The 26,169-nt window shown below is 43.5% G+C and overlaps 1 protein-coding gene and 2 pseudogenes across 1 annotated transcript; 2 read left to right on the top strand and 1 right to left on the bottom strand.

Moving 5' to 3' along the window:
- The first annotated feature begins 610 nt into the window (after nucleotides 1-610).
- Nucleotides 611-1,537, top strand: LOC139033608 (olfactory receptor 4P4-like). Its single transcript, XM_070463026.1, has one exon. It carries the CDS (start codon nucleotides 611-613, stop codon nucleotides 1,535-1,537), a length of 927 nt encoding a protein of 308 aa, XP_070319127.1.
- Nucleotides 1,538-13,325: 11,788 nt separating this feature from the next.
- On the top strand, nucleotides 13,326-14,262 carry LOC110123588 (olfactory receptor 10P22-like; annotated as a pseudogene).
- A 1,573-nt stretch (nucleotides 14,263-15,835) lies between these two features.
- LOC139033611 (olfactory receptor 10P1-like) lies at nucleotides 15,836-24,632 on the bottom strand (annotated as a pseudogene).
- Nucleotides 24,633-26,169: the final 1,537 nt, after the last annotated feature.

The raw sequence follows: 26,169 nt of genomic DNA, 5'->3' as shown, positions 1-26,169 counted from the left end.
AGAATATATTTTCTCTTCATATATTTGGTTTTGTAGGTTTTTACCTTGCTCCTTTGTCTGTAACATATTTTTTTCTTGCCTCTTTTTTTTTCCTTTTTTTTTTTTTTTTTTGAATGGGACTGTGTTCCTGTCTTACTGATTATTTGGTCCAAGGTTTCCAGCACTGGGGTTTGCAGACAGTTGGGTAGAGCCAGGTCTTTGTGTTGAAATGTGGACCTCTGGGAGACCTCACTCGAGTTAATATTCTCCAGTCACTCAGAGGTTCTTCTCATCTGCTGGGCGCTGACATCCCCACCACTGTAGCTAGGTGCCCTAAGGTGGGGTTATGCAGACTCTGCATTCTCCTTGGCCCCACCTCAATAAATAGATTACTTTTGGCTATTATTGTCACTGTATGTCTTCTCTAATAAATTTTATGTGCAGGTGAGATGTGTGTATTTTGTATACTGCTGTACCCTTAGCAGCAGTTATAATGTTTGCATCATTTGGAAAAATCAATATATATTTATTGACTAGATGAATGAGTTTTGAAATGCATAAATAATTTGAAAAAGTTGCATGCTTCAGGAATACTAACTTGCTCCTCTAAACGATCAAATCCACAGAAGCAATGGGACATGAAAATGTCACTGAATTTATCCTCCTGGGGCTTTTTACTGATGAGAATGCAAAACTTGCCTGCTTCGTGCTGTTTTTACTTTGCTATATTGCAATTCTCTCAGGGAATCTGCTCATTCTTCTCACCATCAGGGGCAGCCGCCTCAGTGAACAGCCCATGTACTTTTTCCTCAGCTATTTGTCATTGATGGATGTCTGCTTCACCTCCACGGTGGCACCCAAATTGATCACTGACTTGCTGGCCCAGCAGAAGACCATCTCTTACAACAGCTGCATGGCCCAGATGTTTTATGCCCACTTCTTTGGAGCCACTGAGATCTTCATCTTGGTGGCCATGGCCTATGACCGCTATGCTGCCATCTGCAGACCTCTTCACTACATGGTCATCATGAACAGACAGGTGTGCTATGTCCTTGTAATGGTTTCTGCTATGGGAGCCTTTAGCCATTCAGTCACACAAGTATTAATCATTACTGGACTTCCATTCTGTGGCCCCAATCAAATAGACCACTATTTCTGTGATGTATTCCCTTTGCTGAAGCTGGCCTGCACGGACACTAGACTATGGGTGATTGCAATCATTACCACGACAGGGGTGTTGTCCATTTTGACCTTTGTTGCCTTGGTGATTTCTTACATCATCATCCTGGCCACCCTGAGGACTTGCTCATCCGAGGGCCGCCGCAAAGCCTTCTCCACCTGTGGTTCACACATCACTGTGGTCTTCATGTTCTTCTTGTCCCTCATCTTCACCTATGTCCCCACGGCTGATTCTGTCAGGAACGACAAGGTCTTTGCCCTGTTTTACACCATGATTGCCCCCATGTTCAACCCTCTCATCTACACCCTGAGAAACGCAGACATGAAGAATGCCATGAGGAAAGTGTGGGGCCGAGATAAACACTCTGCGGGAAAATGAACATCTGGCTGTCCTGCCCTTTGCTGGATCTATTTTATCCACACAATCGTTAATGTTGACAAGTGGAACAGATACGGAAGGAGCGTGTGCTGTCATTCGAAGCTGCAACCCTGAAGAGTGAAGCCCCCTCAGCATCTCTCCCTCAGTCACTTGACTGAGACTGCCCACAAGGGGAGTGGATCGGATGCCTTCCGGTCCTTTCCAGCTCTGACATTCGGGAACATTCTGTCCTGTGTATTCCCTGACTTGACGAGTGCATTTCAGCACTTTTCTCAGGGAAAGTTGTGAAGACTACATGGTTGGCTTTTCTGATCTCTTTCAGGAAACAGATCATCTTGAGTGAGACATCTCTCAGAGAGCTTTCTTAAAACACTTCCATTTTTTTGTTGTTATTGTTGAGGTTTCCACTGCAATAATTTCAAAAAAGCAATGCCAAAAATTTTACAAGTGTTGTATACTTTAATTTTTTTACATTGACAAATCCTGCATCTAAAATAATGTATTGGATATAATTATTCTACTTACACTACACTTACAGAAATTGTAACTAAAACTTAGTACCTTATTGTAGGTAATTATAAGCCTTGAAAAATGAGCAATTCTTTTCATTTTTACAAATGCAATTCTATGACCATATTTATCACTTTATTTAAGCAATCTTCATGAGTATGTAAAACTGATGTTCTTTGTAAATGTACATAATTGAATATTTCCCATTCTGTGAAATGTCATGAGCTTAAGAAGGCATATAGTTTAAGAAATGGATGTTCCTGGGATGCCTTTTGTTAATCCTTGCTATCATCATGGTAATAATGCATTTTGATGGTGTCTTTCATTAGTCAAACTAGGTAAATCTGTCTCATTTTCCCTCAGACAGGTTTTCATTCTATGGAGAAATAAAGGTGATTAGACTAAGAAATAGGTATAGCCAGCTGACAACTAGGGCTTAAACTAAAATCTTTTTTGGCACATTCAGGTGTTTCCTTAATTTAGACAAGAATCTTCTATCTTCATGAAGTTTGAAGAGAATTCTGAGGTCAGGATTCTGATCTCAGACACCTGTTAGTTGTCTAGGGTCATCTAAGACTTGGAAGGTGTGTGTACGAAGTTCTCAACTATGAGAGACACAGACTTCTTATCTTCTGGTGCTCCATCTTCTTCACTATTGACCTCACTAAGAAATTATATTGTGTACTCTTAAAGAATCACTGTCCCTTGTTCAACAGGAATCTGCATTCGAAAATGAAGTATACATATGCAGAAATTAGGTATATGTTGAAGAGTTCAGCAACAGTATTTATCTTCCAAGAAGTCCCTGATATGTGTACTGCTTGAAAATTTAGGAATCTTAGAACATAAGGGGAGGCAGAAAAATAATGGAATATCTAGCAAAAGAGAAAAACGACAGTAACAGAGCAATTCAGGGATTCTTTTTGATGTAGGTCTGTTGGTGACTATTTTCTGGTGTATTATCTGATTCAGGAAGGTAAAGGAGAACAGAAATGTCTATAGCTGCATGGGCAGCTAATTCAAGTGTTTATTTTTCATAAGCTTGCCATTGATGCTTAGTTAGGCCAGTTTCTCCAGTAATGAATTACACTTTCTTGTTGTGACAAATTCACTATTGATTTTTTTTTCCAGAAGACGACAAATCTTTAAGAATCTGTTTGAATGTGGCTTGGATTTACCTGTTCTTAATTCTCTTCTGCAATTTATCAACAAAGGAGGGGTGAAAATGAATCTACCCAAGTGTGATTATCATTATATCCTTCTCTTCCCGCATATTATTCATGGAAAAATGGAGGGAGAGTTGCTGGAGACTAAAGTATTTAGAATTTGTCCTGTGTTTGTATAACCAATCTCCTTTCCACTCTCTCTAGCTAGCCTTTTATACTACTCCTTTCAATTAGCTAACTGTAAATATAACCATTGCTTTTTTTTAATTAATTCAGTAATATGCCTCAGAATCCCTACTCCCACAGTTTGATCACACTATTCTTGGATAAGTCAGATAAAAAAGCCATCCCAAACTCAAGGATTATACAATAAGCATTAAGAATCCTTGCTCATGTGTCTTTGGGTCAGCTTGGGGTTCAGTTGATCAAGGTCAAGCTTGACCAGGCTTCATTCTAAACCTCAGGGTAGGTTCACATATACCTTATGTTGTTTTATTTTTTCTTGTGAAGAGACTGGAAGTTCTATCTTAGTCTTCTGAGACTGAATTTTGCATTCTATATGTGTGATATCTGAGTGTACCACTGACTGTTATGAAAGTACAGCAATGCATATCACTCTCTATACTGGGGTACACTTACCTTGTGGATCTTTATATCTACTAAACTTGTAGAAAAGAATACTTGTAAGATTTTAATTAAGTGATGAAGTTGCATTGTACTTCAAAACACAAAACAAGCCAGGCTACCATGTAAAAACCGAACACATCAGAATACTGTCAAAATGAGACAATTCCATAGGCAGTTTCCCTGAGTTACTCTGATTGAGATTGGCTCTGACAAACTTATGTGAAATTTATAAAATCAGTGGTGGAAACCTGAATACCCTTTCATATTAATCTTGATAAGGCAACTGTGAGCAGTGGAATAATGAGTGATCTTAATTCTCTGCACAAGATTTGAACCTGGGGAGCTGGGCTGGGGTGGCTCAGAGGCTAAAGAATCTGCTTGCAATGCAGGATACCGGTGTTTGATCCCTGGGTTGGGAGGATCCCTTGGAGAAGGGCATGGCAACCCACTAAAGTATTCTTGCCTGCAGAATTCCATGGACAGAGGATCCAGGTGGACTACAGTCCATGGTATGGCAAAGAGTTGGACATGACTAAGTGACTAAAACACACACACAGCCTGAATGGAAACCAGGAATCTTAGCCACCAAACAAGTTAGGGCTAGAGGCTAGAAACTGTTTTTCCCTGTATTTCTGTCCCCAGTGAAAAATTAATTTATCATGGAGGCAGGAACTGTAAATGAAGATACAAAGTTTATTACTAGAGATGTAGCACAGCAGGAAGTGGGAGGGTACATAGAGAAACCGCCTGTTAAGACAGAAGCAAGGCTGAGACACACACTCAGAGAGAAAGACGGTGGGTGTGCCTCCAAGAGAGGGGAAGTGCAGTAAGGAGGTGGCTAAGTCATTTATATAGGTCAGTTCTTTCAGGTTTTATCTACCTTTATCCAATTATCTGGTTTCTTTTTCCAAACTTGACCTACCCTTGGACACTCCCCTCAATGAGCAAGCACCCCTCTGCCAAGAAGGATCTCGGAGTGAAGGCTTCTGGGAAGAATCAGTTCAGTTCAGTTCAGTCGCTCAGTAGTGTCCAACTCTTTGCGATCCCATGAACCACAGCACGCCAGGCCTCCCTGTCTGTCACTAACTGCCAGAGTCCACCCAAACCCATGTCCATTGAGTTGGTGATGCCATCCAACCACCTCATCCTCTGTCGTTCCCTTCTTCTCCAGCCCTCAATCTTTTCCAGCATCAGGGCCTTTTCCAATGAGTCAACTCTTCGCATCAGGTGACCAAAGTATTGGAGTTTCAGCTTCAATATCAGTCCTTCCAATGAACATCCAGGACTGATCTTCTTTAGGATGGACTGGTTGGATCTCCTTGCAGTCCAAGGGACTCTCAAGAGTCTTCTCCAACACCACAATTCAAAAGCATCAATTCTTCGGCACTCAACTTTCTTTATAGTCCAACTCTCACATCCACATATGACCACTGGAAAAACCATAGCCTTGACCAGACAGACTTTTGTTGGCAAAGTAATGTCTCTGCTTTTTAATATGTTGTCTAGGTTGGTCATAACTTTCCTTCCAAGTAGTAAGCGTCTTTTAATTTCATGGATGTGGTCACCATCTGAGGTGATTTTGGAGCCCCCCCCAAAAAAAAATTAAGTCAGCCACTGATCCACTGTTTCCCCATCTATTTGCCATGAAGTGATGGGACTGGACGTCATGATATTCGTTTTCTGAATGTTGAGCTTCAAGTCAACTTTTTCACCCTCCTCTTTCACTTTCATCAAGAGGCTCTTTAGCTCTTCTTCACTTTCTGCCATAAGGGTAGTGTCATCTGCATATCTGAGGTTATTGATATTTCTCCCAGCAATCTTGATTCCAGCTTGTGCTTCTTCCAGCCCAGCGTTTCTCATGATGCACTCTGCATATAAGTTAAATAAGCAGGGTGACAATATACAGCCTTGACATACTCCTTTTCCTATTTGGAACCAGTCTGTTTTTCCATGTCCAGTTCTAACTGTTGCTTCCTGACCTGCATACATATTTCTCAAGAGGCAGGTCAGGTGGTCTGAATAAGACTCACTATAGCCTGCCATTATCACTTGGCTTTTGACCCAGATAAAGCCTTTCTGCACATGTGTAATATCTTCCTTGTCTCAAAATGAGGAGGAGGGAGGTCCCTTAATCCTTTACTCAAACAATGTTCTGCCCCTCTTTGTCCTTTCCTTGACTATTTCTTTGACTATTTCCATGACTATTATCTTAAGAGTTTTACAAGAGATGAACACTGGCTATTAACCCTGTTTATGTTGTTACTTTCATTTTCCAGAGCAAATAGGAAGCTGTAAATGCTTTAACTGGAGCCCACCTATCCTCTGTCTCAGAAAATGCCAACAGTTTTAAGTATTCAGCCTGAAGCCCACTTTGTATCCCATGAAATGTAAACAGGAGACCAGCTGTAAACATCTAAATTGGAGACCATCCATCTCCTACATCCATATGTTTTGTTTCTAGGTCTTTGAGAGTATTGAATTTGTTAGCTTGTACCTTCTTCAGGACTTCAGATCATCAATATAAATAACTCTCAGTAGTCAAGTCTTTGATGCAGAAACATAAAGGAATCAGTATAGTGGAAAAATTTATACACTAACGACATTAATTTATTCCACAATTTTCTGAATTCAGTTCAAGTTTAGTTTCCTTTTAAATAGTAGAACAGTTGGGAATATATATCCAAGGTAGGACCCTTTGGAATTGATTGATTCAAAGACCCTTTTGTGCTCTAAGATCAAGTATCATCTAGTCCCAGTGTTTCCAAATTTTTGATGTGCCACTACCTGTATAAAAATTACCAGAGGAGCTTGTTGAAAATACACATTTTTTATACCCTATAACATTGGTGGAGATGGTTGGCTAGCATCACTGACTCAATGGACATGAGTTTGAGTAAGTTCTGGAAGTTGGTGATGGACAGGGAAGCCTGGCGTGTGGCAGTCGTTGGGGTCGCAAAGAGACTGAGTGACTGAACTGAACTGAACTGAATATTGGTCTACTGAATCACAAATTCTTAGAATAGATACTGTCATCTTTTCAAAAACATCTCAAGAGGACTAAAATGATCATATAAGTTTGGAGAGCACCGACCTAGTTACTATCTTAAAACTGAGCAAATCCTCAGGTTCATAGAGGTCCAGTGAGTCTATGTCCAAACTAGGGTAATAAATATGGATTCATGTAGTCAGAGAGGGCTTTATAACTTTTCATAACTTTTAGCAATTATAACTTTGAATGTCTTGCTGCCTTTTGATATTTATCATCTTTAATTCTATCAGTGTTCCAATAGCTGAGATTATAGTGTAAGGTACTGACAATGTACAGTGCTTAATGTATCAATAATAGGTGCACACCACACACACAGAGACTGCAAAATCACAATCACATACCCACATATTGACAGTAATTTAAATAATCAGACTTGTGAAAAAACAATGAAAATAAATGGCAGAGAGATAATCAGTGATGGGTTTATTGCTCTGGAAAAATAAAGCTTAGGTAGGGCAAAGAGAAGAGGAATGCATTACTAGGGCAAGTATCAGTTTACCTAAGAAAGGTACATTTATTTGTCCAGAATGACTCTCTCTAGAATCCACAGCTAGAAATCAGGTTGTGCCAGTCAAGGAGGCAGTGATAAATGATTCACTGTTTTCAGTAAAACTGTTTGGTTCAAACATTGGAGGAAATATGGTTTCTCAACCATGCATTTCAGTAAATTACATTTACCCTCTTGATTAACACATAATCTTGTATTCATCACAGATGTCTTTGGTATTGTTCAGTTTCTTTAAGTCTTTCCTGTTAATCACTTACATTAATAGTGATGACTGACTACAGACTATAAGAGTCAGTTATCAGAAGCATGTAAATAGGATGCTATAGTTAAAATGGGAATATTAGGGGTAATTTTTTTTCCAATAGACTTATTGTTTGAGTAAGGAAAATGAGTCCTAGAGAAAGAAAGCTTTTTCCCCAAACCAGAGGATAACAGGTCTTTTGTGTTTTATCCCTTTGGCATTCTGCCCACAACCCCTCCCATCCAAGACTTACAATGTTTAGTTTTGCTGTTTTGGAGGACTTGTAGCAGAACTCCTTAGCTCAGATTTTGGTCATTTTTTCTGAATCCTTTCATTCAAACAACATACACATATCAAATACTAATTATGTAAGAACTATAAATCTAAACACTAGAAAATACCTTTGACTCTCATTATTTAAAGAAAATTGAAAACAGGAAAAAAATAAAGAGAGGAAAGTCTGACCATGCTGAATTTCTGAGTTTGATAGGATTTCTTTGTTCTAGATATTTCAGAAAATTATGATTATGAAATATTAGGATAAATATAATTATAATGATAAATAATAACTTGCTTCTGTAGAATGTGTTAGTGGCCCTTGTGTCTGCATTTCCCTGCCTCTTGAGTAAATGGACACGTCAGGCCCTTGCTACATGGGGCTCACAACAGGGCAGACACCTTTCCTCCGAGTGAGTGAGGCAGAGAGAGTGTGAGCAAGATCACTGTCACAGGCTTTCTGTAACCTTGATGTGTTAGAGCTAAAATTAAGGACTCAACTTCTAACTGTGCACAGCAAAAGTAATCAGCTATCACTTTCGAGATTCGATTACGAAAAGCCTCAGACTTCCATCTGTCCACTCTCTCACCCTCTCCATCACTGCCTGACTCAGTCACTCAGAGGGGAGGTGGCTCCCGTGGAGTGAGCTGGCATCGATGGAGAGGAACTGGTGTCCCCAGCCAGTGGGCGCCTGACACTTGCCAGCAGCCCAGGAGTGAGCTGGGAGCAGCCTCTCTCCAAGAACAGCCCTGGGACAAGGGGAGCCTGGGTGCCACCTTGACTGCAGTTTTGTGAGAGCCACAGACACCGAGCTAAGTCACGCTCAGGTTTCTGACTCAGAAACCATGAGCTATTAAACGCTTCTTGTTTTAAGTTCCTAAGTTCTGAGATGACACAGCATGGAAGGCTACTGAGGGGTGTAGCCTTTTGCTGGGAGAAGCAGCAGAGACTTCTCAGAGGTGTGTCTGTGCTTGGTTTGGAAGGGCGGACAGGACACACACTGGAGAAGTGGAGAAAGGTTCTCAGACGCGGGAACAGCAGGCAGGCGTATTCCGGGTGTGGGAATCTGCGTTGGCAGAAATCACCTGACCTCCCCGTGGGCCTAGACGGAAACGCCCACCGGAGGCGTCGGGTGTGCTCAGCTCTGCTCTCAACTGAACGATCTTGGGTGAACTACACTAGCTTTTCTAGGTATCAGTTTCCTCCTCTGGGGACTGCAGTTTGAACAAGTAGAAGATCTTCAAGGCACCTTCCTTCTACTATCTCGTCACCCACACAGCTCAGAGAGGGGACCATGTATAATATGGCTATTTGGAGATTGACCACACGGGGGCCATGTGATCTCATTTGAACAGCTTCCATATTTAAACTGCTACTCAAGAAAAAAATCTGCCTTTTTGGGTCCATTGATGGGACTCTATAACACTTCCTTCCTGTTTTTTACTGGTAATTTTTTAAAATTGGAAATTGCAGACATGCTCAACATCATAAATCTGAAAATAACCTAAGTGTTCTATTCACAGCCTTTCTATGACCTATGTTTGAAAAATGTGTACTGACAATCAGAAACACTCATTTGTTGACTAAAAAATTAAACTATTGATAAAAAGAAACATTTCCAAAGGCATAAGTAGGCATAAATGCTTGAAAATAAATCAGATACTTAATAGTACCAAAATATGTTAAAACAAATTCCATATTTTTCTTTTAATGTTTCATATATGGTTTTTATTATTGTGTCATCAGTGGGTCAAAAACACACTTAAAAAAATCAGAAGCAAAAGTTACATAAGTTATGCACTCCAAGTGCATTTCATCCAAAGCATATCATTCTTAATACTTTGGTGTATATCTACCTTAGCTATCTTTCTCTATTTATTTACCTGAATATGTATTTTATATGGACAATTTGCTGTTTTTACTTTGTTTTTTATTAACTAATAATACATTGTGAATATTTTTCCATGTCAATAAATCAACTTTTGAAAACAAAAGTTTTCTATTAGAATAGTTTTAGGTTGACAGAAAAATACAAAGATAAGTGATAGAAAAATTGCAATCTCATACACAACACTTCGGGTTCCCAGTATTAGTAACATCTTAAATTAGTATGATACATTTGTCACAGTTGGTAAACTAACTGTGATACATTATTATTACCCAAGATCCATGTTTTATTTAGATTTCTTTAGTTTTTGCCTAATGTTCTTTTATCTCTTCCAGGATACCACAGTGCATTTAGCTGTTATGTCTCCTTAGTTTCTCAGAGGTTCCTTTTGGATGACCTCAGAGGATTTGGATGACCTTGACAGCTTTGAGGATACTGGTGACATATTCCGTAGTCTGTTCCAGTACTGAAATTTTCTGATGAGGAAACTGGAATCATGGGTTTTAGGAGGAAAGCCAAGATGTGACATGCCTTTTACATCACGTCAGATCAAAGGTGCACACTATCACCTGATTTCACTCTACTGATGGCGACCTTGATCATGAAGTGATGTTTTTCAGGCTACTCTGTAAAGTTACTGTTTTTACTCCTTCTTTCCAGGAAGCTCTATGTATAGCCCATGCTTAAAGATTATACTTCCCTTCCTTGAGGGTGGACTATCTACTTAAGTGATTTGAATTTTTAAAAAATATATATATTTTGGCCTCACTGCATGGCATTGGGACCTCCTTCATGGCATTGGGACCTGCATGGCATTGGGAGCTTCCCCTACCAGGAATCAAGTTTTCAGCATTGCAAGGCAGACTATTAGCCCTGGGACCACCAAGGAAGTCTTGAACATTTTTTTTTAAATAAATAATTTTGTTTATTTTTACAAAAATTATTTTTAGTTTTTTTTTTTTTTTTTGCTGCCCTGGATCTTTGTTGGTTTGCTCAGCTTTCTCTAGTTGTGGTGACAGGGGCTACTCTTTGTTTTGGTGTGAGGGCTTCTCATTGCAGTGGCTTCTCTTGTTGAGGAGCACAGGCTCTAGGCACGTGGACTTCAGGAGCTGGGGTACACTCAGGCTCAGTAGTTGTGGGGCACAGGCTTAGCTGCTCCACAGCATGTGGGATCTTCCCAGACCAGGGATTGAACCCCTACGTTGGCAGGTGATTCTTATCTTCTGTGCCACTAGGGAAACCCTGAATTTTTAATAAATAAACATATTGCAACCTAAAATAGAAAAGAAAAACAACAAATAAACAAGAGACTGCCTTTGATTAGGAGGATTTCATAGAACTCTGCTGTGCTATGCTGAGTCCCTCAGTCGTGTCCAATTCTTTGTGACCCTGTGGACTGCAGCCCATCAGTCTCCTGTGTCCATGGGGATTCTCCAGGCAAGAATACTAGAGTGAGTTGCCATTTCCTTCTCCAGGGGATCTTCCTGACCCATGAATTGAACAGGGTCTCCTGCTTTGCAGGGGTGATTCTTTACCAACTGAGCTACCATTGAGGGAATCAAGTCTTAGGTAGGTTGGTAAGAAGTCTGGGGTCCCGAAGGAGGAGAAAGAGGTCTGGGGCTCTTGAGGAAGAGGAAAGGGCAAAATTTTTTTCTCTACATTCCTTAGTCTTAGTCACATAAAATGTTTTTATTATTATTATTATTATTATTATTATTATTTAAGCCCAGAGTTAAAGATTACACAACAAAACAACTCAGCTTAAACTCTGTACTAAGGATTATATAACAACAATGTATCCTGCTTGAGGACATGTTTCTCCTTCTTGAGAACCTTCTGACTAATCCTGTTATCTTAAAATGTATATTGTGGGAGTGGGTCTGGTAAGACCTTTACAACCTTGAGACATTCTTTTGATTTAGTGTAATAACCAATTGAAAAATTATATAGTTCCCTTGCTAAGACTAGCAAGAGGGGCACTCTCCGTCCCCCTTCTGATGTCTGTCAGAAGCTTTCCCTGTCCCTTTTTATACTTTAATAAAACTCTGCTACACAAAAGCTCTTGAGTGATCAAGTCTGGTCCCTGGTCCCAAAGCTAAATCTTCTTCAGAGATCACCAATCCGACATTGTTCATTGTAAGCTATCACCATGGAGTGGGAGATCACAACCCAGTCCAGTATTCTTGCCTGGAAAATACCCTGGAGAGAGAAGCCTGGAAGTCCAGGCTATAAAAGTCAGTCACGACTGAATAACTGAGCACACACACACATACACACAAACATACACACATACAACTCTCAACAGGAGATGAACCAGTGGCAAAGAAAGCTTCTTTCTTGGTTATGTGATACATGTCTTTCCAAGGACTGGAATTTCTCTCTGGTCCTTATTCTTTGAGCCGTTAGGGTTTGAGGCATCCTCTCTGGTCACTGTGTTACCTCCCTCCCCCACTGTTGGTGACATAATTTATTCTAGCTGAGATCTGTTTCCTCTTTCTAACATCTTCCTCAGTACCTGGGGAGCAAGTTGATGCCTGGGGTGGGTTGGGAAGTTCATCCAGAAGTCAGACCTGTTTCTATTTTAGCAGTTTCCTTTCTTTGAGGATTAGCACAGTCTTACAAAAGGATTTTGAGAAAGTGCTGTCCTGGTTTCTAGGCACTGGAAAGAAGAAGCTTGGGGACTCACTGTGGGCGTGGGCAGAGGGCAGCCCCTGGGGCAGTGAGCTGGGCAGCTCAGCAGGCAGACCCTGGTGGGGAGCTGGAACACGAGATTTCTGAACCCAGCTTCACAGGCCTGGCTGAGGGGCCCTGGACACAACCCAGACTCTTTGGCCTTGTGGCATCTGTTTTGTCCTTGGGGTGTGGACTCCAGCCCCCAGGCCCGACTGCAAGGAATTAGAGAGGCTAAGCCACTGCTTCCTTGTTCCCCATCATCAGGCAGAACCCTCTCCCCCTCTTCAGCTTCCGCTGATAGTTTCCATTCCCACCTCTCCTCTGGGAATCAGGCTCTGGGGGACTGAGCTTCCTTTGGCATCAGGGAGGGCCGACCTGGGGCCGTGGGGACTCGGGAGCAGGTAAAAGCCCCACCTGCCTTCTCTCTGAAGCCTTGGTCCTGTGTCTTCTCTTTCTCTCTCTAGCTCTTGCTCTCACTCCAGCCCTGCCTCCTGCTGTATCCATTTTTCTCCCAGTCTCCTTCTGCCAGCTTTATTTATTCTGTCTGTGCACCCTGCTTTCTGCCCATATCCTCCACTGTCCCATCTCTTTGCTCCCAGAACCAAGAACTTGGTGAGCGGAGCCAATCCTGTGTCTTTCCAGTTCCAGCCTCAAGGAGGGACCGTCTCAACTCCCCTGGTTTCTGTCCCGAGCCTGAGGGGTGATGCCAGCCGCCCAGGTGCTGATATGTCCACTCCTGCCCCCTGGGAGGGTCTTGTGGACCTACCCGCATGCCTTCCCTTCTGCGGACAGAGCCTCTGTGGTTGCCAGGCTGACCCCTTCACCCCCCTCCAGTCTGGCCTTGGGGCCATGAGAGGGGGCAATGGCACAGCAGTGACTGAGCTTGTTTTGCTGGGGTTCTCAGGCTACCGTTCCCTCCGGGGCCCTCTGTTCCGGGGGTGCTTCTGGTATACCTGGTCACCCTGCTGGGCAACTAGCTGCTCGTCCTCCTCACCCTGGCCGACACTGCCCTGCACTCGCCCATGTACTTCTTCCTGCACCACTTCTCCGGGCTGGAGGTGCTCTACACCATGACCGTGGTCCCCGGGATGCTGGCCGACCTCCTCTCCTCCTGCCCTAGCATCTTACCAGTCAGCTGCTTTACCCTGTTGTATTTATTCTCACTGTTTGGCTTCGCTGAATGTGCCCTGCTCACTGCCATGGCCTATGACCACTCTCCTGCCATCTGCCAGCTGCTGCATTATACCACCCTGATGAGCCCGGGAGCCTGTGTGTGCCTGCTGGGCGCCAGCTACCTCGTGAGCATCATCACCAGCACCACTTACTGCACCCTCATCTGCACTTTGCCCTTCCACGGTGCCAACACCATCCATCATTTCCTGTGTGACATCCTTCCCGTGCTGAGCCTGGCCACTGCCAGCACCTTTGGGGTGAAGTGGGCAATCTTGCCATCACCATAGCCTTTATCCTGACATCCTTCTCACTGATCGTAGTGTCCTAAGCCTCTATTCTTGTCACCATCCTTGGGGTCGTGACATCCCAGGGACGTCAAAAAGTCTTCTGTACATGTTCCTGCCACCTGTTTGTGGTCACGCTCTTTTTTGGGACAGGGATCATTTCCTACATGAGGCTGGGGGCAGGCTCCTCCCAGGGCAGGGACCAGATCCTTGCCCTCTTCTGCACGGTTGTCACGCCAATGTTCAACCCTTTCGTCTACACTCTGAGGAACAAGGAGGTCACAGGGGCAATGAGGCGGCCTGTGAAGAAATACCTCTGGAGTCCTTGACCCCCTCTCATTGTTGGAGGGCCTGATCCTTGGAGACTTTCAAGGGAGAGTGAGAAAGAAGCCCCAGTTCTGAGTGGTGTGTCAGGGTCCCTAGCCTGCCCAGCTCGAGTGCACTCTTGTTCAGAGCTTGGCCTCTGTGCCCGTTCTTTTGGCCCTAAACTGACTTGTCTTAGGTACGAAGCTGGAGAGACATGTCCTGGGAGGAGGTTGAGGAGTGAAGGTGACTGTGCCCGTCTCGTCCATGTTTGAGCACTCTGGTCTTTCCTGAGGGCCCCTTTCTGGGGCTACGATTTCTGGAGACAGTGCTTTTCTTCCTCCCAGACTCCTCACTGCAAACCTTTCTCTTTCTTATCAGTCACCTCTGCTTCCACATGAATGCCTTTACTAAAAGTGGGAGGTCTGACTTGGGTGGAAACAGGGCAGAGAATAGTTTTAATTTTTTTTGTTATAAAGAAAGCTGATCGCTGAAGAATTGATACTTTTGAACTGTGGTGTTGGAGAAGACTCTTGAGAGTCCCTTGGACTGCAAGGAGATCCAACCAGTCCATCCTGAAGGAAATCAGCCCTGAATATTCATTGGAAGGACTGATGTTGAAGCTGAAACTCCAATACTTTGGCCACCTGATGCGAAGAGCTGACTCATTTGAAAAGACCCCGATGCTGGGAAAGATTGAGGAGAAGGAGATGACAGAGAATGAGATGGTTGGATGGTATCATCGACTCAATGGACATGAGTTTGAGTAAACTCTGAGAGTTAGTGATGGACAAGGAAGTCTGGCGGGCTGCAGGCTATGGGGTGGCTAAGAGCTGAACACGACTGAGCGACTGAACTGGAGTGAACTGATTGCTGAATACATGTCATTATACTTGTGTACTTTTACATTCTTCTGATCATAAACTTCTAGAAACAGAGTTGCTGAGTCAAACTATAGGCACATTTTTTTGAGTTTTCAAAACTCATTGCCAAATAAGAGAGTTTTTGTTGTTTTATGGTCCAGTTGAGAGCAGTCAAGTTTCCAGGGCAAGAAAATGGACTAAGAGTTGTGATGGAGCTAAATAACACACATGATTCTCATGTACTCCAAATCTGGTTACCTGTATTTTTAACATCTTAAATTAGTATGATACATTTGTCAGAATTAGTGGACCAATACTGATACATTATTATTACCTAAGATTGACATCTTATTCAGATTTCTTTAGTTTTTGCCTAATGTACTTTTATCTCTTCCAAGATACCACAGTACACTTAGCTGTTTTGTCTAAGTTTCTGAGAGGTTCCTTGTCTTGGATGACAATTACATCCAATCTATTCTGAGCATGCAGTTCAAGAGTCACTTGTTCAGTGGTCAGGTGTTCAGTATATAATTTTGCCTATCAGGAGCCTGAGAACTATTTTGCAATAAGATAATTATTTGCTCCAAAGGGCAAGCCTTGGTTCTCAAAACCTGGATTTAGTTCTCAAATGTGGGTTTGCCTCTTGGACTTACCACAGTTTCCAGTGCCACTGCCATGGAGCTTCTTAGGGTCTGCTGAGTAGAAGGTCCAATGGCAGAATTGTGGCCTGCACCAGCTAGAGAGCCTTTTCATGCTCTGACTGTAAGATATCTGCTAAATAGTTTGAAGCAGCACATCCATATGAACTACGTGTTGTTTCCCCAATCTTTGTTTCCCCAAAGACCTCAGGAGGTCTTTTTCTTACTGTAAAGAGAAAAGTGTCAGGCAGATTGTCCTTAATATTTGAGGAGATGTCTTGACATTGCCATAGTGGCTTCCCTGGCGCCTCAGACAGTAAAGAACCTACCTGCGATGTCAAAGACCCAGGTGCAGTCCCTGGGTTGGGAAGATCCCCTGGAGGAAGAAATGGCAACCCATCCCAATATTCTTGCCTGGAGAATCCCATGGACAGAGGAGATTGGTGGGCTATGCTCCATTGGGTCACAAAAAATTGGACATGACCACGTGACTAACCCTTGACGTCCCCAGACAGTCTTCACTGAGAGACATGTCTCTGCATTTGATGGGACTTATCTCCTCCTCTCTGATGTGAATGTATATCTACCATGCATACCATATGCTTCTTTCCAGGTGCTGTCAACATAGTCTCATGAAGACGATGGGGCATGTGGTGTCCTATAGGATGGTGGGATGATCAAGATGCCTGGGGATTAAGTGATGGCACACCACTAGAGTTGGTGTAACTCCGAGGCAAGGCAAGAAAGGTGAATTTCTATCCCTGCCCAAAGAAAACACACTGAATCTGGATCTAACCAGTGCCAGGGCAGTGATCCTAACCACTGTACTTTCTCTAAACTCACATTATCAGAGGGAGAATTAATTCTGTATATAGTAAGAATATGGGCTCTAGTGTTGAAAGCTCAAGTGTGTTATTCTCTAGCTGTGTTACCTAGGGAAAATTGTTCAACATCTCTGAGTTTTGTTTCCTCATCTTGTGCAATTGGTATAACAACAGTGTCTACTTAGAGGAAGATACACTGTGAAGCTTAAACTTGGAGGTAGATTTACTGTGATGCTTAACATTCACTTGCATGGACTCCTTAAAAGGGCCAGAAAATTCTAGCAATTGTGTTTCTCTGGTCATATATTTTTACAAAAATTGCATAGTAATATATTTTAACTGCAATCTGTTGTAACTTCTTCTTTTTTAAAAATCTTTATTTATTTGGCTGTGCCCAGGCTTAGTTGCAGCATGTGGGATCTAGTTCCCTGACCAGAGATTGAACCCAGGTCCCCTGCATTGGAAGCACAGAGTCTTAGCCATTGGGCCACCAGGAAATTTCCGTAACTTCTTTTTATTTTATTTTATTTTATTTGATCTGTTGTGACTTCTGTCTCTCTCCTCTATGAGAGAGACACAGCCCAGTCTCCCCTTGTGATGTGTGCTGTTGAAATGTCAATGTATAATTTTAGATCTAAGGCAAAGTTGAGTTGGGGATAGATTGAGTTTGGTAGGATGACAGTGTTTGGATTTATGTTGTTCACAGTTTCTTTTGAGTTTAGTTAAGTTATTGCTAGTTGCCTGATGCAGGAATGGCTTCCAGGAATGTGCCTTCCATCCATGGTTCTCAGCATTTCAACCCAGAGTGAAGTACCAGATGTTGTGTTATGATAAAAATGTGTCTGAATGTGGCTGGCACTGAAAATATACAGGAAATGGAGGAGAAAAAAGTTTAGATGTATACAGATAAAGGAGTTAGAATATGGCAAATAAAACTCAAGTCATCACATGTATAATGTTATAAGCAGGATTTTATTTTCATCCTCTAAGTGAAAAAAGTTCTCCTCTATCAGAAATGTATTTGATAATGCAGGAACATATATAGAATTAAACCCAACATTTATTTAAAAAGTAGGAATGGGGGATTTGATTCAATTAAAATATTTCATTTTAATTGAAATTTGAAGACATGTTTCGAGTGTTTAATGAAAAAGTAAGAAATGAAACCACTTTTCATTGACGTGAATGCACATGCTTGTAAGGGACATGAGAGAACACCCGAATGAAAACAACAGTAATGAAGTGTTTGTGTTCATGGATAGGAGCAAAGACGAAGGGAAGAGTCATTCTTATATGAGAAGCAGATTATAGTAGAGATTTCAGATTGTACTAAAATACAAACAGCCATTCATTATGAGGAGCAGATAGATTTGGCATGAAGTATGGTGTTGGAGAAGACTCTTGAGAATCCCTTGGACTGCAAGGAGATCCAACCAGTCCATCCTAAAGGAGATCAGTCCTTAGGTGTTCATTGGAAAGACTGATGCTGAAGCTGAAACTCCAGGACTTTGGCCACCTCATGCGAAGAGTTGGAGGGATTGGAAAAGACCCTGATGCTGGGAGGGATTGAGGGCAGGAGGAGAAGGGGATGACAGAAGATGAGATGGCTGGATGGCATCACTGACTCGATGGACATGAGTTTGAGTAAACTCCAGGAGTTGGTGATGGACAGGGAGGCCTGGCGTGCTGCGATTCATGGGGTTGCAAAGAGTCGGACATGACTGAGTGACTGAACTGAACTGAACTGATAAGCTCTTGAGGGCTTGCCTTGTGGCTTAGCTGGTAAAGAATCCGCCTGCAATGCGGGAGACCTGGGTTCGATCCCTGGGTTGGGAATATCCCCTGGAGAAGGGAAAGGCTACCCACTCCAGTATTCTGGCCTGAAGAATTCCATGGACTGTATAGTCGGTGGGGTTGCAAAGAGTCGGACATGATTGAGCGACTTTTGCTTTCACTTTCATAGGCTCTTGGGGGCTTCTCAGGTGGCCCTAGTGGTAAAGAACCCACCTGCAAATGCAGGAGACATAAGAGACATGGGTTCAATCCCTGGGTCGGGAAGATCCCCTGGAGGAGGGCAGGGCAACCCACTCCAGTAGTCTTGCCTGGAGAATCCTATGCACAGAGGAGCCTGGCAGGCTACAGTTCATGGTGTCGCAACAAGTCGGACATGACTTAGCACGCACACACATAGGTTCTTAGATTACTTGATAATCTATCTCTAACAGATAAAATGTCCCAAACATTGCAGCAGCAATCTCTCCCATTCCACATGCACTTTTTTTTTTTTTCAAAATTTCTGTAATGCCATGGGGCATATTGGGATCCTAGTTCCCTGATTAGGTATTGGCTCCATGTCCCCTGCAGTAGAAGTGGGGAGTCTTAACCACTGGACTACCAAATAAATCCCCATATGCACTTTAAAGATTATTTACTTGATTTATTTGGCTGGGCTGGGCCTCTGTTGCAGCACATGGGATCTCCGATCTTCCTTGTTAGGATATGGGATCTTTAGTTGTGGCATGCAGACTCTTAGTTGCCACGTGAGTCATGTGGGATCTATTTCCCAGATCAGGGATTGAACCCAGGTGTCCTTCATTGAGAGCTTGGAGTCTTAGCCACTGGAAGTACCAGAGAAGAAGCCCCTCGCCTCCATGCAGGGCAGTGGGACCTTGTAACTCTCCTGGATCAGAAGGTGGACTCTGCCTCCTACTCTTGAATATGGGTTTTCCTTAGTGACCCACCCGGTTGGTGGTGGAAATAATATTGTGTGACTTCCAGGGTTAGGACAACAGAAGCCTCACAGCTTTTGTCTTGGCTTTCGGTTTGGGATGTTTGCTCTTGGAATGCTCCTTCTTGGAAACCAGCAGCTATGCTGTGAGAAATCCAAGGCTCATAGAGAGGTCACGTGTAGGTGAATAAACCCAGTCATTGCTGGCACATGACAAGTGAATGAAGAACTGTTAGATGACGGTTCTCACTGCTCAAGTCCCTTCTAACTACTGAAGCTCTTCTGGCTGATGACAGAGACATGGAGCAGCAGAGAAGAGACATCCTTGGTGTCCTCTTTCTAAACTCCTAGACTATAGGGATCATGTAAACTGCCTGTTTCTTTATGCCACTAGATTTAGGGTGGTTTGTTAGGTGGCAATAAATAACTTCAATACCACCCAGTTAATGAAGAGGAGTAATCACAGAAACACATTGGGACAAGATTTAGATTTCTTGCTGATTAGACATAAAACACTGACATCAAAGAAGAAAATGTTCAGTGTGCATGAAAGTATGATTGGATATGAAATTCTTTTCCATTATCAATGAGGATTTTCAAGATTACCCTTGTAAATAACAAAAGAGCTAGTAAATATAAATATATATTTAGGTATAATTTCAACTATTGCAAAATTTTGAGTGACTTTGAAAAAGGTTTTACATTTTTTTATCATCCACTTCTGTGAGCAGTTTTTGTTTAATCCCACATTGCAGGCAGATTCTTTACCAGCTGGCCACAAGAGAAGCCCAAGAATACTGGAGTGGGTAGCCTATCCCTTTTCCAGGGGATCTTCCTGACCCAGGAATTGAACCAGGGTCTCCTGCATTACAGGCGGTTTCTTTAACAACTGAGCTATCAGTTCAGTTCAGTCGCTTAGTTGTGTCTGACTCTTTGAGACCCTATGAAATATCAGGGAAGCCCAGTTAGTAGGCTACTGCTATGAAAACCTTGAGGGCAAACTGGCTAATGTGTGAGGTTCAAAGACTAAGGACTTCCCTGGTGGTCCAGTGCTGGGGATATGAGTTTGATTCCTCATCTGGGAAGATCACAGATGCTGCAGGGCACCTAGAGGGCTCTGCCACCTGCATGCCTGCTCCCTGCAGCCAGTTCCTGCCTGTCCTGCTGCCCACTGTGGATGAGGGACTTGTGGAGGAGGTGGGCTTCCCATGTGACCATGGAACGCGGTGCACAGCCCATGGTGTGGCCCTCGTGGTAGAAGGGTGGGGCATTCAAGGGGCTTCCTGAGAGTCCAGCTGTCCACAGTGGTCCTGGATCTTCTGTCTGTTCCCTGCTTATGTGCCCTCTTGTGATATCTAGCTGGCTTCACAGAGGGTGTGCTAACAATTTACATATGTTCAGTGTGCATGAAAAGTATGATTGGATATGAAATTCTTTTTCATTATAAATGAGGACTTTCAAGATTACCCTTGTAAATAAAAGAAAAGAAAGAGCTAGTAAATATAAATGTATAATTTATAATAATATAAATATATAATAATTTCAACTATTGAAAAATTTTAAATGACTTTGAAAAAGGTTTTACATTTTTTATCATCCACTTCTGTGAGCAGTTTTCACTTATCATGAACATAGTTATTTTAAGAAATTAGTACTCTAAAGGCTTGATCAAGAAATGAACTATAGTTTAATTAAAAATAAATAAAACATTTTGATCAGGAGGTGTTTAGTCATTTTTCAAGCACAAAACCTAATATAAAAATTATGTTCACAGAAGCAAGCTCCTTATAAACATTTAAATATTTTATTTGGAAGCCTTATGTAAAATCTGTATTTAAAAACTTCTATATTATTATATATTTTATTTTCCCAATAATCATATAGTAAAAAGAGGGTGCATTGAATTTTTTCCATCAAGTCCTCTCTGTGTGTGTGCTAAATTGTTTCAGTCTTGTCTGACTCTGTGTGACCCGATGGACTGCAGCCCACTGCAGCCCACAGCCGGGCTCCTCTGTCCACGGACTTTCCAGGCAAAAATATGGGAGTGGGTTGCCATGCCCTCCTCCAAGGGCAAGTCCTTTCTAGATGCCTCCAAATCCCCTTCAGTTTGCCCTGAAATATGAGTACTTTGTATGTGTGCCATGATGTGAAGAAGGTTGGAAACACTACATTAAGTCACTTATTCCAGGAAGCCTTCCAGAAACACCTCCAAAGAATAAATCAATCTTTAACCAGGAGTAACTCCCAAGCATGATCTGGCCAGTCGAGGAAACCATTGATGTTGTCATGAGGGACTAGATGCCACTTCTACAGCAGGAACTTGCTTCTTCAGCTGCAGACTTCTTTGCTGTTGTCACTGGAGCCTCAGTCAAAGTTAGGCAATGGTGCCTCCAACTGGTGGAAACGGGTCATGTGCCTGGGTGGGGGGTTAAGAACTATTCTCAGCTCTCAGAATGAGATAGTTTTTCTCCCCACCAGACTTCTAAAGTGAAGAATTCTTCTAACAATGAAGGAGGGTCCAATGCTGGACGGCCACAGTGACTGTTAAGTGTCCACTTTCCAATTCCCATCCAGCATGACCTCAGGGCCTCAGGCTCTGAGGTGCCAGGGAAGGAGGTCCGGGATCAAGCTGATGACACAGGTTGGGAGAAGAACAGGGGACACTGGGGAGATGCTCTTGACAGTTGGACATGTTATCACCAGTTAAGGATGATGTCAGAAATCAAGGATGGGGAAAGGCAGGGAGGAACATTCATGTGGAATACTTCAAGGGGATAACAGTTCCCTCTCTTCTAAAAGGCATCCAGGACATAAGATTGCAGTATGTTTCTGGGAGAAAGGAGATGGGGGGCAAGGTAAACTCCATGACCTCTAGGTGTGTCACTTAGTTGGATGTCACCTTCATAGACATGTGCCTTCATGACTGACATGGACCTCTGATGACTGGTGTAGCCATGACAATCACCTTGCTCAGGGATCCAGAACAACCTAGAAGATGTTCAGTATTCTTCCCCGTAGTAAGTATTCCTTCCCTTCTGCTCTAATAACTCATTCTTTGAGAGTGAGTCTGGGGTGTGGGAGAGGAGGTAAGATTGAGATTTCTCTCTGTTTTAATGTCAACCCTTTCTGCCAGGAAGACTAATCCTTTTGAGATGCTGCATGGGGCTTTTCAGGTGGTGCAGTGGTAAAGAACCTGTCTGCCAATTCAGGAGACACAAGAGACATGAATTTGATCCCTAGGTTGGGAAGATCTCCTGGAGGAGGAAATGGCAACTCACTCTAGTATTCTTGACTGGAAAATTCCATGGATAGATGAGCCTGGTGAGCTACAGTCCATGGGGTTGCAAAGAGTCAGACATGGCTGAGTGACTGGCGAGGGGACCTGCCTCTTCACCACATGCCACAGGGCTTTTGTCACCTCCTTGTTCCGAGGGTGTAGATGATGGGGTTCAACATGGGTGTGATGACCGTGTAGAACAGGCTGAGGATGTATTCCATGGTGACAGAGGAGCCTGCCCGGCGCCGGATGTAGGTGATGCTGGCCATTCCAAAGAAGAGAAAGACCACGAGCAGGTGGGAAGAACAAGTGGATAAGACCTTTCAGCATCTCAGGTGGAGGCCATTGCCAGGATGGCACTCAGGATGCGGGCATAAGAGGTGACAATCAGAGAGAAGGGGACCATGATGAAGACCACGGTGGCCATCATCACAGAGACCTCGCTCCTGTGCTTCCCAGCACTTGCCAATCTCAGTACTGGCAGAATGTCACAGAGGAAGTGAGGGATGACTGGGCGGCTGGGGAAAGGCAGGGTGAAGATGAGGGAGGAATGGGTGGTGGCTGTGATGATGCCCATGAGCCAGGAGATGCCCACCATGGCCATGCGCAGGCCCGCCAGCTCATGAGGGTGGAGCAGTGTAGGGGCTGGCAGGAGGCAGCGCAGCAGTCACAGGCCGTGGCTGTGAGCAGGCAGCACTCTGAGATGCCCAGGACAATGAAGACATACATCTGGGCTGCACAGCCACAGAAGGAGATGGCACAGGGGTGCGGGAAGGCCAGGTCAGCCAGTGTCCTGGGCACAATGTCAGTGGTGTAGAATACCTCCACCAGGGGGAGGGGGTGCAGGAAGAAGTGCATGGGAGAGTGCAGGGTGGGGCTGGCCTATGTGAGGAGGGTGATCAGACAGTTACCCAGCAAGGCCACCAGGTAGACCAGCAACACCCCCCAGAACAGGGGCCCTTGCAGGGCCCTGAGGTCGGAGAATCCCAGAAGGAGGAATTCAGGCAGAGTCTAATTTTCTTTAGCCAAAATTTCAGGCTGGAGCCTATGGCACAGCCAACAGAGAGATGTTAATATAGAAACAATTGACCTTTATGTAATTTAGTAAAGCACTTTTCATACAGTCCCTCTTGAATCAACTGGGAGAGTTAGGGTCTGCACTTTATGGATGATCCGTTGGCCATTACAGGAAGCATAAGAGACTCGGGTTCAATCCCTGGCTTGGGAAGATTCCCTGGAGGAGGGCACGGCAACCCAGCTCAGCATTCTTGTCTGGAGAATCCCAAGGACAGAGGAGTCTGCCAAGCTATGGTCCACAGGGTCAGAAAGAGTCAGAAATGATTGAAAAGATTTAGCATGCACATGGGCCTCAGAGGGGTCAAATAATTTTTCGGAGGCTATATGGAGGGAGTGGCCGGCTTGGACTTGAATCTAGGTCTCCTGACTCCAGATTCCATGTATTTCCCACATTTCCCTGTGCTCTGGGTCCTGGGTGTGGGGCCTGACCCCAGGTGTGCCCTGGGTCTTTCTTCAGAGTAGGGTTGGATCAGTTGCTATGTCCTAGTTCTCTTTGTATTCCCTGGACTGAAACCCCAGCCTGAAAGAAACTATGCAGCCCCCCAGCAGTGGGCTCAGTCAGGGACTGCCCCAAGCCTATGTCTAGTGATCACCAAGGTGGGCTGTGGATTTAGAGTGTCAGGCAATGATGTGACTGTGTGTGTGATAATATTGCCCCATTGTATCCTACTTTGGGATTCTGTAGGCTTCCCTGGTGCCTTAGCAGTAGAGTCAATTTGCAGTGCAGGAGACGTAGTTTCAATCCCTGGGGTGGGAAGATCTGCTGGAGAAGGAAATGACAACCCACTCCAGTAATTTTGTTTGAGAAATCCCCATGGACAGAGGAGCCTGGCAGGCTACAATCCATAGGGTCACAAGAGTCACACACTACTCAGCAACTAAACTGCCACCACCACCACCCACCACCTTGGGATACTGTAGAATCTTTTTCGTAGATTGTCAACTTCTGGCATTTGCTTTATGAGGGGAGTGGGGCAGCCACAGGCCATGTTGCATGTTGTACTTTACTCTCCTCTTAGCTGGGCCCTGTGATCTTCCATCCCAGCTGTCCTTACTCTGTTCTCCAGGCCTCCATGCATTTCCATAGACAGTACCCCCTGCAGGAAATGATTGTATGCATTCTATTAAAATCCCATTGATCCTTCAAGCTCAACTCAAGTTCTCCCTGCCTATGGCAGCTTCTCTGCTCCTCCTGACCAGAAATAATTACCCATGGAATTTCAGGATTAAAAATGACCTTAATACATGTATATATATGGCTGAGTCCCTTTGTTGTCCACCTGAAACTATCACAACATTGTAATTGACTGTACTCCAATATAAAATAAAAAGTTAAAAAAAAAGTGACCTTAAGGGTCATATTAGGGCTTCCTTCATAGTTCAGTTGGTAAAGAATCCACCTGTAATGCAGGAGACCCTGATTTGATTCCTGGGTTGGGAAGATCTGCTGGAGAAGAGATAGGCTACCCACTCCAGTATTCTTGGGCTTCCCTTGTGGCTCAGCTGGTAAAGAATCTGCCTGCAATGTGGGAGACCTGGGTTTGATCCTTGGGTTGGAAAGATCCCCTGGAGAAAGGAAAGGCTACCCACTCCAAATTCTGGCCTGGAGAATTCCATGGATTATATAGTCCATGGGGTTGCAAAGAGTTGGACACGGCTGAGCGACTTTCATTTTCAAGGGTCATATTTCAGCATGACAGTGCTCAGATGTTATCTTCAACATCTTAGAAGGATGCTGTGCAGTGTCTCTAAGCATCTGTAGTCATGGGGAACTCACCATATATTTAGGTAGCCCCATTTAGCACTGGCCTCCTCTGCCAGTGCTAGGACAAGTCTTCATTCATTGGTCTTGGCTAAATTCTCATATCTTGTAGAATGTCAAAGCCCTTTTATACCAGACAGCCTTCAAATATTTGAAGAAAGAACCTTTGCCAATGCTTTCATGAGACATTACTTGTATGCCAGTTTCAGCACTTTCTAGAGAAGGGTCTCCACTGTAAGGTCCTACAGGGTAAGTTGGGGAGTTCGTAGGGGGCTGTCTGTTTTCACAATTGCTAATGTTTTCACATGAGCTGGGGAACCAGTGCTGCATCCCCACCAGGCACTATGCTAAAAGACTTAATATTCATGAAACCCTTGGATATTCACAATCACACTATGACTTGGAAACCTTTATTTTCTCTGTTTTACAGATGAGCACATGAAAGCTCAGACAGTATCTTTCTCAAAGTCACACATCTAGTAACGGAGAGAGTTTGGGCTCAAATCCAAGAGTTTGGAGTTCTAACTCCAGCGCCTGTTCTCTTGGTCACTAAGTTATCAACTGTCTTAGAGGCTAATTTAATCACCAAAACAACTCGCATGGTATGCTTCACATGTAAAGTGTTCGGCTAAAGATTTATTAAATGAATGAATGCACTAATAAAGACAGGGGTACTGCATTACACATCAGTCAGGATTGCTGCTATCCAAAAGTCTATAAGCAATAAATGCTTGAATACAATAATAACAATCTATCTTTTCAGT

This window comes from Odocoileus virginianus, unplaced genomic scaffold (assembly GCF_023699985.2).
Source record: "Odocoileus virginianus isolate 20LAN1187 ecotype Illinois unplaced genomic scaffold, Ovbor_1.2 Unplaced_Scaffold_21, whole genome shotgun sequence".
In the NCBI taxonomy this organism is placed as follows: domain Eukaryota; kingdom Metazoa; phylum Chordata; class Mammalia; order Artiodactyla; family Cervidae; genus Odocoileus; species Odocoileus virginianus.
This window is presented reverse-complemented; position numbering and strand designations above follow the sequence as displayed.